Here is a 20,256-nt window from a genome sequence, read left to right as displayed (position 1 = left end):
TCAGTGTTTCCATTCTCGATGTCGGATAGGAGTGAGTCTGTGGGTTATATACCTCATGATATTCAGACCACAGCCTAGGCATTAGTCAGTGTTTCCATTCTCGATGCCGGATAGGAATGAGTCTGGGGGTTATATACCTCATGATATTCAGACCATAGCCTAGGCATTAGTCAGCGTTTCCATTGCTGTATAGGGTGCGTCTGGGGTTATATACCTCATGATATTCAGACCACAACCTAGGCATTAATAATTACCCCTAACTTAATTGTCTGGTGGTTCTTTCATTTATGAAAAAAGGTTCGTGGTTAAACTTATTCCATTCATTTGATGTCTTCTTCGATCCTTGTTTGCTGCTAGGAAATTTCCGAAGCAGTTTCGTTAGTTGGTTGTTTATATCGATCCTTTAGGCTAGATCTAGTAAGATCACTGTATAGGATCAGTATGTGGGGATCGACATTGTTAGTGCTTGTAATATAAACCTTGAGTAGCGATGGACTTGGTGCCTATTCCTTAGGATGAATCCTTAGTAATGAGTGATAGTTGATTTTTAGGGTAAATCCTTAAGAAATGAATAAGATAATGGGGATTGGGTAATTGGGTTGATTGTTTGATGTTTAAGCATAATAAATTTATTTATTGTGAGGTAAAAACCTTATATGCTCACCAGGCTCCCAAGCCTGACCCACTTAGTTTAATTGTATCACAGGTATCGATACGAAGTTGCTTTACACTGAGAGATTAAGAAGATATAGATCACTAGTGAAATGAATGTAAGTTCTGTTTATGCTTATGTTTCTGTATTGACGATGACATCCCAAATGTTTTAAAATGAATGAAATACATTTCTTTAGAAATGATTTGATAACGTATTTATCGTGTTTTTCTGGGAGTAAATTCCGCAACATTTTTATTAAAAGAGGTACTCTGATTTTCATAAAGCATAAACAAAATCGGTCTTTTCTGGCCGTAAAATTGGGATGTCACAGCAATGACTCGGGTTGTGTCTTTAAGTTCTCTTCCGCTACACGATCGATCCATCTTCTCTTCATGCTCCAATGCTCCAAACTTCATCATCGAAGCTCTGTGCTCGCCTCCATAACTCTAATGTTCCATGATCTATAATGCCTGCAACATAAATCAAAAGATAGTGAAGTACCAGACGTTCGCAAGTGCCCTGATAGTTAACCAAACGCAAGAATTATGACGAAAAATGCAATGAAAATAGAGGAATATAAGTGCAAAATAGGTGCAAAAATGCACCTAACACTTATTCTCAAAGTTTAAATCCATTTCTTTTTGTAAATAAAAATTTGTTAAAGCCTTTTTTATTTAGACCAACCCATTTAAATTAATAATGATTACATAAAGTTTTATTATCAATCAGATATCAACTAGTTGTATATAATTGGAAATAGACAGTTGCCACACACTTGTGGGTTGTGGGGTGGAAGCTAGAGGTAGAGGGCAGGTGGCAACACATGGTGGAGGGGTGATTACCGACTGGGAATTTGGTTGCTCAGTTTTCATTCCGTCGGAAATAGACAGTTGCCACACACTTGTGGGTTGTGGGGTGGAAGCTAGAGGTAGAGGGCAGGTGGCAACACATGGTGGAGGGGTGATTACCGACTGGGAATTTGGTTGCTCAGTTTTCATTCCGTCGAAATAGAGATCGCACATCCATACGACGTTTCATTTATTTTATTTTTTAATTTAAATGTAATTGGCTATTGTCTATTGGTTAAATTTTAAATGGATTGGTACATTGGGCTATTGTAAGTGGATTGAAATTTAAAATTGATAGGTTTTCTAGGTTAGAACAACAAGATTTGCACAACGGATTTTTATCATAAGAACTTATGGGTACATACAACCTAGAACACCATGACCTTTTCTTTATTTATAGCACCATACTTTATGAAACTAAACACTATGTTATAAAATCTAAAATCATGATGCAATAAGACATACCTTTTGCAATAACTGAATGATACAAACAATTCTCTTGTAGTGCTCCTTGGAAAGCTAGCTCAAACAGTGTGGTAGCCTCTAATGTGTCACACCCAAACCTTAGGAAACCCTAAGATAAAAAATATGGAAAGGCTCTTGTGACGTCACAAGTCACAAGAGTCACAAGTAATACACCATAGTGGATTTGACAAACTTAGAGTACATTGTAGTTAGTTAAATTGCAAAGAAGTCAATGTGACTAAAAGAGATGCATTAGTGACATCCTTGTCGAATCATTTATGTACCTTTTGGAGGCTCTTGTGACTATAAGGGTGAACTTACCTCGAGTATGGATCTCAAGTCACCCAAGCTCGAAAGACACATACTCATTAAGTACCAACACATTTGATAGTAAGTCAAATGTAAAGAATCATAGTCAATTAGTCATATCAAAAGATAATCTTGTCAATCCATTCCATAAGCCATTGTCATTGACCAAGTCTGACAGTCACACAAAGTCGAGAAGCATTATATTTGCAAATGAGTTGGCTTAAACACACTTAGTTTAGTTTGTTTTAAGCTGAGAACTTAAGAAATATAAGTGTTAATTCAATTTGGCGATTATTAAGTGGAGATCTTAATATATGATGGATATCAGCATTTTAGTTAGCTTATTATTGTTTTTTACTTTTGTATTTTTGGAACCCACTTCCTGAGTATTAATTTACTCAAAAATCCACAGTCAGTCATACTCTTGGAAGAAAGTAGTGATTCAAGACTATCATGAGTATTAGTGGATTGTTCATAGTATAAAGCATAGAGATTGCGCTAACACTCATGTGTACTTATAGAGATTTAAGTATTGGACCAACCCAGGCTTAGAGATTACTTCATGAATCTAGTTACGAGTAATTCTCGGACGATGATATCTTATATTCTTAAAACCTAGATACATGTGGGGTTTTGCTCTATGATTATGCTATGCATGTCTCTACTCTAACGCTATCCGTAACTGGTAGTTATAGATAGTATATCCATGTGTGACATGATAAAATAGAAAAAACTATGTAGTCGACGTTTATTTGTTCCTTCTACCTGTAACATCCTGTTTCCTGCCATTTTTGGGTCGTGGGCCGGAAGTCGATTGTGTTAGGATTTAGGTCGTGGGCTGGAAGTCGATTGTGTAAGGATTTGGTCCTTAAGGAGGCAGAGTTTAGTTCTTGTGGAAGGAGGTAATGTTGGTTACGAAATTTAACCCTTGAATTTCTTTTGGGCCGCAGGGTAGAAAATGAAAAGTCATCGGTCGTGTTCTTGCATGAAATATGGATTTTTGTTCGAGAAGTTTTTAGTCCAAGATATTTAGATAATATTTTAGAGTTCTTCAATACCTTTTTGAGGATATAAAAACGTCAAAAACAGAGTTGAAACGAAGAAGTTACGACCATTTGAAGTTAGGACGATTTTTGGGTCAGCCATGTACGCTGGGCGTAAATTGGGTACGATGGGCGTACTGAGTATGCCTGATTACACTGGGTGTAAATTGAGTATGCTGGGCATACGCGATCATTGGCCAAACCCTATTTTCATAGTTTGAGCCCTTTTTAAGCTCTTTAACTTCCTAAAGCCCATTCCATCCTCAGCCTCCACCTCTCCAACACCCTCTCTTATAACTCTAACCCTAGATTGATCCTTGTGAGCAAAAATAAGGTGTTTATAAGTGTTTTGGAGTTCTCTTGGTGCACCTTGGAGAAGAAGGAACTCATTGAAGAAGTGTTGGTTGCATTAGAGCTTGTAGATCCAAACCTTGTCCACCTTGATCTTTCTTCTACAGGTATAAAGTTTGAATCTTGATGATAAAATTGTTAGATCTAGATAGTTTTGGGTGTTATGAGCTTTAGGTCACTTTAAGTGCATAAAGTTTAGATCTTGAAAGTTTGTGACCTTGTTATGGAAAAAGTTGGAAACTTTATCCATCTAAACATCATTTTGATTCAGATCTAAAGGTTGGAGACTTGGACTTAATGGATTAAGTTTAAAAAGATGCACTTTTGGGTCCCTTTGAGACTTAAATATTAGATCTTGTTTGTTGAGACCATTCTAATGGATAAATTTGGAAACTTTATCGATTATGGAACTATTATGAACCATAAAAATATGATCTTAGCCCTTCCATCCCTTCCATACAAGAGTTGTGATGTCTTATTGGGTTAAGAACTTAGGGTTTTGGTCATTAAGCACCTTATAGCCATGAAAACTGTTAAAGTTGGAAACTTTATGACTTAGGATATCATTTTGGGCTTGGAACAGAGTTTTTAACGTAAAAGCTTAATTGAAGAAGCTCTTAATGGAGTTTTGGGATTGAGCTACGTATGGTGGGAGTACCTAGCGGTACGCTGCGCGTACGTGGTTAGTACCCCGCTTTTGGTCAACATTAGAGTATGTTGGGCGTACTCTCTTGGTACGTACGGCGTACTCCGTTGTGAAGAAATATTGACTTTTGGACCTTGACCATTGACTTTGACATTAACTTTGACCAGGGTTGACCTAAGAGAATTTTGGGTAATTTGATTTATAGTTTAAGATATGGGTTCCTGTTAATTGTATAGGTGACCGGTAGAGATAGATTTTAGAGTAGTGATCCGAGCAGCTATACTTTCAGATTGTGAGGTGAGTTTCCTCATTGTGTTTAGCGGGTCGAAAGCACCAATGTCGCCCTAGGGCTGTAAACGAACTAAACGTTCAATGAATTGTTCGTGAACCGTTCGGTGGGAAGTTCGTTTATTTAATAAATGAACAAACATAAACACAAAATCTCGTTCGTTTAGTTAAATGAACGAACATGAACAATGGTCTCGTTCGTTCAATTATGTTCGTGAACATTCGTTTATGTTTTTCGTTTATGTTTGTTTATGTTCGTTCATATAAGATCCTTTTATCTTCATATATGCTTGATTGTGTTTGATTACATTACTATATTATATGTTCATTTATGTTCATATATGTTTGTTTATCTTTGTTCGTTTATGTTCGTTTGTTTATGTTCGTTTAGCGTGTTCATGAACATAAATGAACGAACAAGAATAATGTAAGTTGTTAAACGAACGAACATGAACAAGAAAACTTGTTCGTTTAACCATTCGTGTTTGTTCATTTGTTCGGTTAACTTAAACAGAAGAACATGAACAAGCCCCATTCGTGTTCGTTCGGTTCGTTCACAACCCTATTCAACCCATGGTTTTGTTATATTTGGATGCTAGATGTCTACGTGAGTCTTGAATGTGTTATGTGCTCGTATGCTTATCGGGCGGGGCCCAATGTCGGGCAAGACCCGATGACCATTCTATATGCTATGTATATTTGTGATTATTGCATGTGTTATGTGTTTATATGTTTATATGTATATCAGGCAGGGCCCAATGATTGACAAATCTATTTACCGAGCGGGGCTCGATGCCAGGTGGGACCCCTTGACGGGAGGGGCCCATTATATGTTGATATGTCTGGTATTTGGTATTTTTTGGGAACTCACTAAACTTTGTGCTTACGATTTTCAATTTATGTTTCAAGTACTTCTGGTTCGAAGGGGAAGAGCCCAAGATGATTGCAGTGCACACACCACATCGCTCCACATTTTATATTACTCTGATATATTTTGATGTTATTGATACACTTTGATTCACTATGGTTTTGATGATGTTGTCTTGGATAATGGTTTTATTAAATTAAAAGTCGAATTTTTAGTCTTAAATTTTGGGACGTTTCAAGTTGTTATCAGAGTCTTAGTTTGAGGGATTATGGCATACTCCCGGGTGTCTCTATTTGATCACAAAATTAATTCTAAATTAATTCTTGATCAATACTAATTAAATAATATGATTTCATATTAATATATTATAACTTATAATATATTAACAAATCATAAGTGTCATTTTCTCATTTTGTCTATCCAATTATCATGATGCCATGCAACTCAAATGGACCATGTCAATCGGGTCAAGTACATACAAGAAATATTTATGGACTTAGACACCTTATCCAATAGTCTCCCACTTGGATAAGTCTAATAACTATAACTGAAAGTATGTCTTCAGGAACCGATAAACAATCGTAGCTCTTTCAAAGTCTCACGAAACTAAGATAACCTTCCATTTATGATAAGTGATCATATAATCCTCCGCTCTCAAAATATCAACCGAACAAATACATGGAATAATGTCGTACTTATTGTCCAACATTTTTTTTCCGATTTCCAATTTGTTTGACATAAAACTAAATTGAACACATCAATTTGGTTCTGACCGGGCCCGATACATAGGTCAACACAAAATCATCGAGGGGACCATATATCGCTTCTAATCCTCCAAGGACTAGAAGGAGCAGATAAACTTCGACTCATATACTTGTACTAACTACTTGTTGAATCACACACAAAAACACGTTTATAACATCGAGTTACCAATGCGTTTTCGTACAATCAATGTATAACTAACTCATAGTCAATAACTCATATCTCTAGGTTTGAAGACTTATATGATATTACCGTCTCACGATCACTCGAGATAAATTCCATGAAGTGATACAAGTGAGTGTGGGTTGAATCCAATACTCGAATCACTATTCTAGGAGTACTCATGAACACTGCAACCCCTTTGTCCCAGACAAAGTGTAGGCCCATTCATGACAGTCTTGCCTCATTACCTACTTCGAAAGTATGATTGACTGTGTATGGTTTAAATAATATGATATACCATAACATAATTATTCTAGAAGTCAAAAAATGCAAAATTGAAATGATAGTAAACGATTAATAGAAGATAGTAACACTTTACTTATAAATAAATAACAACTTTTATTTAATCATGAAATGTTAATTACACTTTACAAATTTCAAAAGTTATCTAATTTCTAAAACTAATATCATCCTTTTGCCCAATGTGCCTTGCATGCTGAAGATGCTTAACCCTACTCAGTCCCTTCATGAGGGGATTGTTGGGTTCTCATCCGATGAGACCCTCTTTGTCACGAGGAGTCCTTCTTCTATTTGATGTCTACTGAAATAGTATTTTCTGTCGATGTGTATGGATCTCCCATGATCCCTTGGTTCCTTGGCTAAGGCAACTGCACTTTCACTATCCCAGAAAATCTCCATAGGCTCCTTTAAAGCCGGTACTACTCCAGGATCTCCAATGAAGTTTTTCAGCCATATCGCTTCCTTTGCTGCCTCGCTTGCTGCTATGTCCTATGATTCGCATGTTGAATCAGCCACTGTCTCTTGCATGGAACTTTTCCAAGTAGTTACTCCTCTATTTAAGGTAAAGACCTAGGCTGAATGAGAGCGGAAATTATCCATATCATTCTGGAAGCTAGCATCACTATACCCTACTACTCTCAAGTCATCACTCCCACCGAGGGTAAGGACCCAGTCCATAGTCCTCCGCAGGTACTTGAGAATGTTCTTTACCGCAGTCCACTGAGCATTGCCAGGGTTCCCCTGGTATCTGCTGACCATGCTCAAAGCAAAGGCTACATCAGGACGAGTACAAGTCATAGCATACATGATCAAGCCTACAGCGGAAGCATACGATACTCAACTCATCTCAGCTATCTCAGCCTCTATACTCGGGCTCTGAGTCTTACTCAGTCTGGCATTACTCTGGATCGGTAACTCTCCTTTCTTGGAATCCTACATGCTGAACCTATTCAGCACCTTATCCAAGTAGGTACTTTGACTAAGTCTAATTAGTCTCTTACTCTTGTTTCTCAAAATCCTTATCCATAGGATATAGAGAGCTTCTCTAATGTCCTTCATAGAGAAACACTTCCCAAGCCAGGACTTCACCTCCTGCAGAGTTGGGATGTCATTTCCTATTAGTAATATGTCATCAACATAGAATACCAAAAAACTAACTATACTCCCACTAGCCTTGACATATACACAGGACTCATCTTCGTTCCTCAAAAAAACCAAACTCTTTGACTTGCTCATCGAAACAAAGATTCCATCTGCGAGGTGCTTGTTTCAATCTATAGATGAATTTATCAAGCTTACACACTTTATTAGGGTACTTTGTACTGAAAAAACCCTCTGGCTGACTCATGTAAACATCTTCTGCCAACTTTCCATTAAGGAAAGCGGTTTTGACATCCATTTGCCATATTTCATAGTCATGAAATGAAAAAATGGCTAGCATAACTCTAATAGACTTAATCTTTACTAGTGGTGAAAAGGTCTCATCATAGTCAACTCCCAGAGTTTGAGAGAATCCCTTTGCAACCAGTCACGTTGTATAAGCGTGTACATTCCCATCCATATCGGTCTTCTTCTTGAAGATCCATTTGCACCCGACTGTCTTACGGCATGGTACATTGTCAACCAAGTTCCAAACTTGATTGTCATATATGGACTATATCTCGCTATCCATAGCCTCTTTCCATTTAGCAGACTCGGGGCCTGCCATGGCTTCCGTGTAGTTGTTAGGTTCATCCAAACTTACCAGTGTACTATCACTGATAAGTGTATCACCTTCCGCACTAATATGGAAACCATAGTAATGCTCAGGTGCATTCCTAACTCTCGTGGAACGCCTTAGAGGTACAGACTCGTCAGTTGGATCAACAGGAGTTTCCTCCTCAGGTTGACCGCTAGGGTTTGAGGTTCCTTCACCACTTGACTCTTGAATTTCTTCAAGTTCAATTTGCCTCTCACTATTTTCTTGGCTTATGAACTCTCTCTTGCGAAAGAATCCCATCCTTGCCACAAAGACCACATTATCACTGGGTCTATAGAAGAGGTAACCAAAGGATTTCTGTGGGTAACTGATGAAAATACACCGCTCACTCCGAGGTTCGAGCTTATCGTGAGTCTCGCACCTCACGAAAGCCTCACAACCCCAAATCATGATGTGGTCCAAATTAGGAACTTTCCCAGTCCACATCTCGTGAGGTGTTTTGGAAACCTTTTTGGTAGGGACTAAATTAAGGATATGGGCGGCAGTCTCTAAGGCATACCCCCAAAATGAGATTGGTAGCGAAGCTCGACTCATCATGGAACAAACCATGTTCAACAAGGTTCGATTACACCTCTCAGTCACACCATTAAGCTGTGGTGTAATGGGAGGTGTCAATTATGAAACAATCCCACATTCCTTAAGATAGTCAAGGAACTCTGTACTAAGATACTCACCACCTCAATCAGATCGAAACATCTTAATGTTCTTGCCCAGCTAATTCTCCACTTCCTGTTTAAACTCTTTGAACTTTTCAAAGGTTTCTGATTTATGCTTGATTAAGTACACATAGCCATATCTACTATAATCATCAACAAAATTCACATAGAAGCGGTTAGCATCCCTTGTGGCGGTTCTGAAGGGTCCACACATATCTGTGTGTACGAGATCCAACAAACCTTCACCCTTAGTATAGGTACCAGTGAAGGGTGACTTTGTCATTTTTCCAAGTAAACAAGATTCACAACTATCATCCGACTTTAGGTCAAATGACTCAAAGACTCCATCCTTTTGAAGTTGGCCTATACGTTTCTTGCTAACATGTCCAAGACGATAATGTTATAATGATGCTTAATCCAAGCTAGCGGAAGAATCAATACACAACACATTATTTCCTAGGTTATCTACAACCGACACAATTTTATATACACCATCACAAGGCACTGCTTTAAAATAAAGAACATTATTATAGAAAGCATTAATACCACCACATTCATTATCAAATGAAAAAGTAAATCCTTGTTTGTACAAACCGTGAAAGGAAATAATATTTCTCGTCATTTCAGACGAGTAACAACATTTATTCAAATCTAATCTTAACCCACTACGTAGCAACAAAGAATAAACTCCAATCTTGAAGACAAGTGAAACTTTCCTATTCCCCATGATCAAGTTTATCTTTCCATACTCCACATTCTCACTTCTTCTTAGTCCTGCAAATCAGAACATATGTGAATACCACAACCTGTATCAAGGATCCAAGAATTATAATATGGTGAGTTATTAGACAATATAATGTAAATACCTGTATTGTTGAGTTTCACTTTCCCATCCTTAACATCTTGCAAGTACTTTTGGCAGTTTCGCTTCCAGTACGTCTTTTCATGGCAATAGAAGCATTCAGCCTCTTTAGGATTCGTGGCCATATTTATATTTCTAAAGGATTCGTGCCTGAAATAGAAAAAAGGTAAAGTTTTGTGGTCAAGATGAATTTCCCCCAAATTTATTACACACATAAAAAACCAGTCCACCGAGAATCTCTCCGCTTTCCACTCATTTCGACAAAGTAGAGAGAGAAATTAGTCGGTGTGCTTGAGATCGGCGGCCATGGCTTCTTCAACTGAACGTGAAAACTTCATCTATGTCGCCAAGCTTGCCGAGCAAGCCGAACGCTACGACGGTGATAACCTTTCTTGTTCTTTCTTTTTCTAGATCCGTTGTTTTAATCTCGATTCCGTATTTTGTCATCTAAATCTGATGTATACTTCCTGCCTACTTCGAAATCTAATTGGGGAAGTTTCGATTCTCAGCAAATTTGGTTGATGATTTGAGATTTTAATTAGGCTACACAATCTATAAGCAAGTTCTGTATCCTACATTGGAGGGCTTAACTCCTAAGTATTCTCATTAGATCTGTTCAAAAGTACATCGATAAGGTAGAGAAACTAGCATCTAGTGCTCAGTGGTTTAAAAGCGACATATAATAAAGTAGCGAAGCATTGCTATCTTAATCATAACCTGTCACCAGCTTAAAATCGATATATATTCATACGAGTTTAGAGAAAAAAACACGAATCGCTATCAGATAAAGAATCTAATCAATTGTTTGTGCTAAATTATATAATCATACATCTTGAACATATAGAAGTTAATCCAAGTTCTAATTTCTACCTTTTTTCTTGCATCTAACCTTGTTAATGGTTTTTATACAGAAATGGTGGATGCTATGAAGAAGGTAGCAAAGTTGGATGTGGAACTGACTGTTGAAGAAAGGAACTTACTCTCAGTTGGGTACAAGAACGTTGTGGGGTCACGAAGGGCATCATGGAGAATTTTGTCTTCAATTGAACAAAAAGAGGAATCAAGAGGCAATGAAGTGAATGTAAAACGGATTAAGGAATACAGACAAAAAGTTGAAACTGAGTTATCTGACATTTGTAGTGATATCATGGTTGTGATTGATGAACATCTCATTCCATCTTCTTCTGCTGGTGAATCCACCGTTTTCTACTACAAAATGTAAGCATAAATATAATAAACATATAACCAATAAATTCAATTCATTTGTTAATTGTTTTAATGTTTTTGATTTGATTACAGGAAAGGTGATTATTATAGGTATCTTGCAGAGTTCAAATCTGGTAATGATAAGAAAGAAGCAGCTGATCAATCTTTGAAGGCTTATCAAGTAATCTAATAATCTATATCCTGTTTTCTTAATACTTAATTAATTAATTATTTATTTATTTATTTATATATTTTTTTGATGATTGTAGTTGGCTTCAACTACTTCAGAAGCTGATTTATCTCCAACTCATCCTATTCGATTGGGTTTGGCTTTGAACTTTTCAGTGTTTTATTATGAGATTATGAACTCTCCTGAAAGGTATGTTGTTATTTTTCTTTAAACTTTTATTTGAATATTGAATTTAGGGTTTTGAGTTTTTTGTTTTTTATAATGAATCAGGGCATGCCACCTGGCGAAACAAGCTTTTGATGAAGCTATATCAGAGCTTGATTCCCTGAGTGAGGAATCCTACAAAGACAGCACTTTAATTATGCAGCTTCTGAGAGACAATCTCACTTTGTGGACTTCTGATATTCCTGAAGATGGAGGTAATTTTGAAATAATTTTCATTTTCTTAAAAATTAGAAAAAAAAAAAAAAAAAAACTTTTATAAATCGTAACACACATGTGTATTTGTATATCTGTAGATGACCAAAAAATGGAAATCACCAAATCTGGTGCTGAAGATGCTGAGGTAAGCAAGCCTTAACCATTTAAATAGTCTCCTTTTTAATTAAAATAATTTTTTAAAATGTAAATTGATATATATATATATATATATATATATATATATATATATATATATATATATATATATATATATATTTTGCCAATTATGTGCAGTAAATTCATGGATTGGTGATGGGATTAAGAAAAGAAAGTATGATGTAATTTTATTCTGTAAGCTTGAATTTGAAGAATTGTTTTTTTATTTTATTTTTAGGTTGTGTTTTTAAATGGTTTTTGAGTCGTTTATTCATTTAGATATTTATCTATTAAGATTGATTGTTGTTTTATCTTTAATGGTTTAGTTTGTGTCTTCGATGATTTGCAAACTCTGGTAAATTAAATTAAATTATGATGTCTGATTAATTAGGAAATGGTTGAATTAGTATCAAAAGATTGACATGAACTTTAATGAAAGACTCATGTGAATTTGGCTAAATTAACTGGTAGTTAGTTGTTTTTAATTTTGCTGAAGTGTTCTAAAAAAAGTTTAGCTTTTGAATATGTGAAATTAGATAAAAACCAAAAGGTAAAAGCTACAAAAAGTTAAAAAGAAAAATGATTCTTGAGGGTAATTAAGTTTTAAGTTTGTATTCATTTGGTTCATTTTTTTATTTTTTATTTTTTATTTTTATTTTTATTTTTATTCAATATACCATCGAACTTGTTGTTTGCGTTCACCATAACTCTTTTGATCTGTGATAGCCGATTAAAGGGTTATGGTGAATACAAAGAACAAGTTCGATGGTATATTGAGTACAAAAAAAGGAAAGTTACCAAATGAGAACGAACTCAACAGTTATTTACCCTCCTGAGTCATTTTTCCCGAAAATTTAAATGAAATTAAAGTTGCAAAATTATCAAAGATTGCAATATCTTTTGGCTATAATGTATTTGAAGAGCGTTTCAAAGGGGTAATCTTGTTAAAACATGGTCTGCGTTATGTTTATTGTGGTTAGCTATCAACACCTCTCTGTAAAAGGATATAACTGTGTATGAGAGGTATATTTATCAGCATAAACGTTTATCTGAAGGTATATTATGGTGATATATCTACAAAAGCAGCATGATATTGTACATATTGATGTTGTATCTTATCTCATTAATTCGATCTTAAAGCTAAGTAAACTAAAAAATCACAGCACTTGTGATTCAACTCGTGTGTAGACTTGTTTAGAATCCATGATACGATACATCATTTGATTGTTAATGTAAATGTAGTTATGAAATGCGTCTGCTTAGTCAAGATTTTCCTAATAAATATTCAAGTGCATTACAAAGTTGTACATGTATGAATAATGTTCTTTCGTTGGTTATGTTTTGAAGAGAAACAATAATGAATCTCATAAAGTTATTAATATCAGGAGGGGATGTCGTGAGATTTGCTGTAAATGAGTAAAAGGAAAATGAATCAGAAGGGTAACCAACTGTTGCATTTGTTCTCATTTGGTCCCTTTCCTTATTTTTTTGTCCTCAATATACCATCAAACTTGTTGTTCGTGTTCACCATAACCTTTTGACCGACTATCACAGGTCAAAAGCCAGTCAAAAGGGTTTTGGTGAACGCAAACAACAAGTTCGATGGTATATTAAATACAAAAAAAAATAATGGACCAAATAAGTACAAACACAAAAGTTAATTACCCTTAAGAGTTATTTTTCCAAAGTTAAAAAAAGTAAGCTTTTGGATTGAGATTAAAGTGAAGAGTTTATAATGTTGAATGATTTTTTTTTCCCATTTTTAGCCATGTTTCTAGACATAGTTGCATGACATGATTTCATAATACGGAAAATGATAAAATGGTTACCAATAACATAAAATTTGTTCTTAGGTTACTAATTTTTAATTGTATCTAATAAAGAAATTAATTTTTTATTTTGGTTTTAAAATACTAACGATTACGATTTTTATTGATTAAAATGACAACGAACACTATTATTGTGCGTGTCAGATGTAACCAAAAGCTTCTAGTAATCGTTTTACTCAAATCTCAATTGATAGCCATTATTAACGTTGTATTCTTTTGTGATCTTGCCATTTTTATCGGTAAAAATCGATAAATTTTTTATTGGATATAATTAAAAGTTTAATGACCTAAAGAATAAATTTTGGGTTATTGGTTGTTATTTTAAGTCATTTTCCTTTTAAAATATACCTCTGCCTACTACAAAATTGAGTGTATTACCTATTAAATGCATAACATGATTTCATAATATGACTTTGTCTACCACAAAATTGAATGTATTACTTATTGTTTAAGGCTCTTCTGTATGGGTAACCCCGTTCAAAAAGCCACATCAGTATAGAAAGAAGAAAAGGTGAAGATAGAAGAAAATGGCATTAAACTTCGTTATGGAGGCAACTGATGGCAACAAAAACGAAGATAAAAGACGAACATGAAATAGTAGAGAGGGGGGGGGGAGTGTTTTGGCGTGGTCACGACGTTTATGTAATGTCACCTTACAAATCGAAGGTGGGCGTTTCCCATATGGAGCCCTCTAAACCAATTAAAAGAACAATTAGGGATTCTAAATTGATTAGTAATTATCATCATGACCCTAACCGAATTGCATGAAAATTAAAACAATCAAATCATGAAAGTGGATGTAACGCCCCGATTCTTAGGTATTGATTTAAATGAAAGTTTATTTGGTTTTAAGATCTACTCGACGAGTTGGTTGCCCTACTCGTCGAGTAGCAGCGGGGTGGGATCGCGTATTTAGTGGCCTACTCGCCGAGTCCATGAAAAACTCGACGAGTAGGAGTTGGCAGAAGAAACCCTAGATCCCGGGGTTTTGCACCCTATTTAAGGAATCATAAGCCTCTTTTGGCCTATTTATAGTCCCTCGAGAGCTCAGAAAACCCTAATTCGTGTGATGCTTCATCCTTATCTGTCTTAAGCTTTAGAATGGAGGTTTTTGGAAAGGAAGAACTTGGAGGGCAAGAGACTAGGAGCAAGGAAGGCGTGGGAATCAGAAATCTACCTCAGTTAGCATCATTTGGAGGTATCAAGTCGTCACCTTTACTTCATTTTCCTTCTAGACCTCATTTGGTTGAGATATAGGGTTTTTATGGTTGGATTGAGATGATAGTGTAGGATATGCGCTAGATCTAAAGTTGTAACTTAAGATCTGGACCCTCCTTGGGTTCTAGAGTCATAAAGCTCCGAGCTTGGTCATGTATGAAGCCTCCTTGAGTATGAAACCCCCATTGTGAGCTTGGATTTGACATTAAGAACCTTTTTAGCCATGCATGCACGTAAAGTTTGCGACTTTACGTGAAATGCATGCCTTAGAAGCTTGGATCTGTAATTTGGAGCCATTGCATGACTTAAAAGAGTCTGTATGGCTTAAGGACTGAAGGAACTCGGCGAGTCGCAAGGTCGACTCGTCGAGTCATATGAAGATAGACCTGGACCCGACAAGTTGGATGAATAACTCGAAGAGTCCGATGAAGATTGCCATAGAACTCGACGAGTTGTATGAACAAATCGGCGAGTCGATTGAGGTTTCGCCAATTTATGTATGCGTGTGTAACCGTCGAGTTGCAAGAAGGAATCCGACGAGTGGCCTTAGGGTTTCGATCGTAAACTGAAGGACCTCAATGAGTCACTCCGGTGACTCGGTGAGTGGACAAGTACTTTAAGGAACTCGACGAGTAGTCGGGGGTACTTGGCGAGTTAGGGTTGACATGGACTGTTGACCTTGACTGATGACTCTGAATTGGACCAGGGTTTGATTAGTTGGCTTTGGGGTACCTTGAAAGGTTGGGAACTTATGGGCATGATTATATTATGGTAATAGGTGGTGGGGTTTTTGACAATGATTCGAGGGTTGGGGTTCATCTACCGAGTCGACATCTGCAATGTGAGTTATCCTCATTATATCAATAGGGTCTAAGGCACCAAGGCTGACCCTTTAGTTGTTATTGTTATGTATGCTGCATGTGGTTATGACATGTTAGGTCTGAATCAGGATAGACAGTATGCTATGCTCTTATGATCCGTAGGGATGGGTATGTTAGTGACCTACTAGGTTGGTGCTCTAGTTATGAGAGATTGCTATGATTGATGGTCAGTGAAATAAATATGTTTGATGTTGTATAAGCTAGTATATGTTAGCTATGCGCACATGAGTTATTTGTTTGTTGCTTGGGTTGAGGCGGTCCTCCTTTGTGCTGAAGACCAACACACACTATGAGCGGTCAGAGGAGACTGTAGGCCCACGTGGCGGTCCAGTCATGCCGAAGGCTTGGGACAGATTCAGATAGACTGTAGCCCTGCAGGGCGGTCAAGTCAGGACGATGGCCCAATATGCATGTTGTTGATTGTCTGTTACTGAGATGGTATTATCAGTGTGGTATTGGGATTTTGGGGGTAGCTCACTAAGCCCTTGGACTTACAGTTTTCAGTTTATTATTTCAGATACTTCAGAAGATCATAGCAAGGCGAAGGCGTGACCATACCGTTCCTCATCCTTATGATCCGGTTATTGGGACACTCTGATGAATAATGATTTGAAAACATTTTGTAAACAAATACTATTTGGTTTTATTTAAGATCGGAAAAGTTTAAATTTGATGTAAAATTTTTGGATGTGACAGTGAAAATCATGCAAATTTAAGTGTTTTAAATATATGTAACAATCTCACGAAACAATCCTGTACATAGTTAAATCATCAAACCAATCCAATCAACATAGTGGTTTAGCTTGTTAGGACATGTAGAACTCGAAAACTACAATGTAACTAATAAGAAAGTACACAACTTTGTTTTCTTCACCTTTTTGCCATCCTATTATTGTCCAATATTATCCATTTCTTCATTTTCCAGTCTCTAGCACTCATACCCGTCATTTGTTCCTTTTTTTTTTCCTACCTTCCATTTGACATGCATCAAATTCATGTCAACAAACATAAAATAACACATTGAATCCCTGAAAATATGTGCAAATACTATTGTGTCGTGAAATTTGAGTTATATGATATATATATATATACAAATGCAATGAAATACAATAAGAAACATGACAAACATATACATGAAAATGGTGCAAATGTTTAATTGATTCTTGGCCAACCCTTGTTGTGATCATTATATGTAGGGGTGCAAACGAGTCAAACTATTCATAATTGGTTCGTTAAAGATCGACTTGAAATCGATTTTAAACGAGCCCGAACCGAACTCGAACTTAATATTAAGCTCGTTTATTAAACGAGCTCGAGCCCATGTCACTAAGCTTGATTAGGCTCGCGAGCCTAAACAAGTCTATATATAATATAATTTATTATTATTTTTATATATTAAAATATAAACTATTTGGGGAATTAGAATATTAATAAACGAGTTTGTTAACAAACTTGAACCAAATTTAAGCTTACTTAGGCATGTTGAAAAAACGAGCAAAAATCGAGCCCATGCCGAGCTTGTATAATTCTTTACGAGCTCGAGGCAAGCTCATTACAAGAAAGCTTGAATCGAGTCGAGCTCGAGCCAAAACCTCGTATAACTTAAACGAGTCTAAGCCTGACTATGTTCAGGCTCGGGCTCGGCTCGACTCGACTGGTTTGCAACCCTAATTACATGACACTAATACACGTCCTACACTATCTTAAGAGGACATTGGTTCATAGTCTCAATTTTTCTTTGACTTCATCCGAAATCCTTCAAGGACAACCTAACACCATTTAGGATGGAGACTTAACATGAATAGTTTCTTCCATGCAGGCTATTGTATATCTTGGTATCGTAAGAAACAATTCTTGACAACTAGCATATATCAAGCTTTAGCTACACTACTCAAGAGTTGATTCGTGCTTGTTGGCTTCCATTTATCATTGGGGCTCTCTATTCATCTCCTACTTCTCTATGAGCGTGACAATCAAAGTATTGTTCGGGTTACTCACAATGATGTTTTCCGTGAGCACGACAAACACAAGTAGATTTTTCTTGAACAAACAAACACAAATATATTGATTGTCATTTTGTTCAACACGAGGTTCGTAAGACGATTCTTCTTCTTCTTCTCCTTTCTATATCCACGATTGACTAGTTGGTCAACATATTCACCGAAACTCATATGTTCGACAATTTCAAAGTCCTGGCTCTCAAACTTAACATGTTATCCCCGACTTGAGTTATATATATATATATATATATATATATATATATATATATATATATATATATATATATATATATATATATATATATATATATAGAGAGAGAGAGAGAGAGAGAGAGAGAAGTGTAAATATCAATAATATAGGGATCGTTTTTGTATTTTTTTAGTCTTTCTCTTATTTAATTATGTTTATTCCCCTTTTAAAAAATAATATTTTTTCAAAATAGCTAACACAAAACCACTATTTTATTTGAACCATTAACCTTTGGTTGGAGGACATCTATTTGTCAACCTCCGATCAGTGGTGGGCCTTAGTTGGAGCCTGGGATCGCCCGTACTGGCTCTCAAATTTTTTGGTACACTGATTTTTTTTATTTTTTTTGGTGTAGTGCAAATTTTCTGGTATGCTATCCCTAAAATTTATGTGTTATCTTTGATATTTTGTTCTGGATCCGCCACTACCCCCAATATTGCTATGCCAAAGTCTCTTTGGTATGCTATAATCTTTTGGGTTTGTTCAATACAAAATCAAGCTTTCTTTTTGGCCTCCTCTCAACATCACAACTCACAATCAATTATTGAATCCTATAAAATATGAGACAATCATCATGATTTTGTAGTGGTGGATACGCAATGCAATGGTAGGTTTTACAATGTCATTTGATTGAAAAGCATTTCCTTAAAAAACCGACAATGGTGATGGGTTCCAAAAGGATAACCAAAAGACCAAGTTTTTTTCCCTAAAATTAGTATCTTTGGTATCTTTGGATGGAGATGGGTTGTGGTTTTGATTCATTTCATTATTTTCCAAACTTACAATTAAAAGTTTTGGCAAAAATAGAGTTTGCTTGTCGATGTAGTTAACGTAGAGTTTGCTTGTCGATGTAGTCAACTTAAACGGACTCTTATATTGGTGGCGAAAATGTAAAATATACATATATAAAGAATTGAAGATTAAAATCGGCCAAAAGTAGTTGAACATATATTTAAATATACAAACATTATAAATTGATTATTAAAGTTATAATAGCTTTTGTAATGATATTAAAAAGCCAAATAATCCATCTTAATTAAAGGAAAATACAAATGAAGAACTTAATAAATTAAAGAGTAAATCACGCATAAAATTAGTCTATCTTCATTTTAAAGAATATATTTACAAAAATCAATATTTATTTATATATCTTTTTACAAGGAAGTTGGTTAATTACTAACACGTCAATATTTATTTCATAGATATAAGATATCATATATGATTATAAAGATATAATATAGTACTTTAAATATCGGGTTTGAAATAGACACAAAATGAGAGATATAACTCAATTGGTTCCGATGTGAGGTTTTAAAAATTGAACGAATAATACATCTAGTTCGAGTCTAGTAATCGCGATGTGAGGTGTTCCTCTGTCACATAATACTCCTTTGGCGTAAGTAGGCATGACCCGATTAGATTTGGTAGATATTTACCTTTTGAGCGATTAGATTTGGTAGATATTTACCTTTTGAGATATTCTTTATAATAATTGACTGCATATATGTTTATTTTCCATTTAACCTTTGTGATTCTTCATATCCACCCTTTTGAGCATAAGAGCATCGGCTTCACTTTTTGGATTCCATGTGTGCCATAAAAGGCATCACCTACTCAATCCCCCCCCCACCAACATGAAGTAGTGACACAGTAGCTTCTGTCATAACTCTAGGCACCACAACCAAGAGTAATTGTTTTACCTTTAGACATGTGAAAGGAAATTAAAAAAAAAAAAAAAAAACACCAACACACCTAATGTATATTCTTCCCCATATTATCCCAAGAACAAAACAAGCACCACCATGCTAAAAAATGTCAAAAGAGCAACTCCCCTTAAATTTATGGTTATCTTGTGAAATTGAAACACACACCAAACACACACATATTGCACTCATACATACCACCAAAAACACCAACAAATAGATGGAAAACCCCAAACCCCCGATTCTTTGAAATCATCGATTACATTCGAAGATTGGATCACAACACCATTTCAACCATCTAAACTTATTACCCTTGGTTCTGGAGTTACACCATAGATACAATAGTGACTGGATTTCATTCAGCAAAACTAAATATAATTTCATCTGACTTGCATGCTTTTAAGGTTTCTAAACTGCCATACGACCCAA

General features: G+C 35.8%; 1 protein-coding gene across 1 annotated transcript; it reads left to right on the top strand.

Annotated features, from left to right (window-relative positions):
* The first annotated feature begins 10,214 nt into the window (after nt 1-10,214).
* LOC145015207 (14-3-3 protein 9) lies at nt 10,215-12,264 on the top strand. The gene is made up of 7 exons (XM_078973653.1): nt 10,215-10,353; nt 10,886-11,192; nt 11,274-11,361; nt 11,450-11,559; nt 11,641-11,789; nt 11,889-11,935; nt 12,085-12,264. The coding sequence occupies exons 1-7, from the start codon at nt 10,281-10,283 to the stop codon at nt 12,085-12,087; spliced, it is 777 nt and encodes a 258-aa protein (XP_078829779.1). The 5' UTR covers nt 10,215-10,280; the 3' UTR covers nt 12,088-12,264.
* The last annotated feature ends 7,992 nt before the right edge of the window (nt 12,265-20,256 follow it).

The sequence above is a fragment of the Lactuca saligna genome, chromosome 9 (assembly GCF_052625555.1).
Source record: "Lactuca saligna cultivar CGN05327 chromosome 9, ASM5262555v1, whole genome shotgun sequence".
In the NCBI taxonomy this organism is placed as follows: Eukaryota; Viridiplantae; Streptophyta; class Magnoliopsida; order Asterales; family Asteraceae; genus Lactuca; species Lactuca saligna.
Note: the sequence above shows the minus strand (reverse complement) of the source record. Positions and strands in the feature narration are given on the sequence as shown.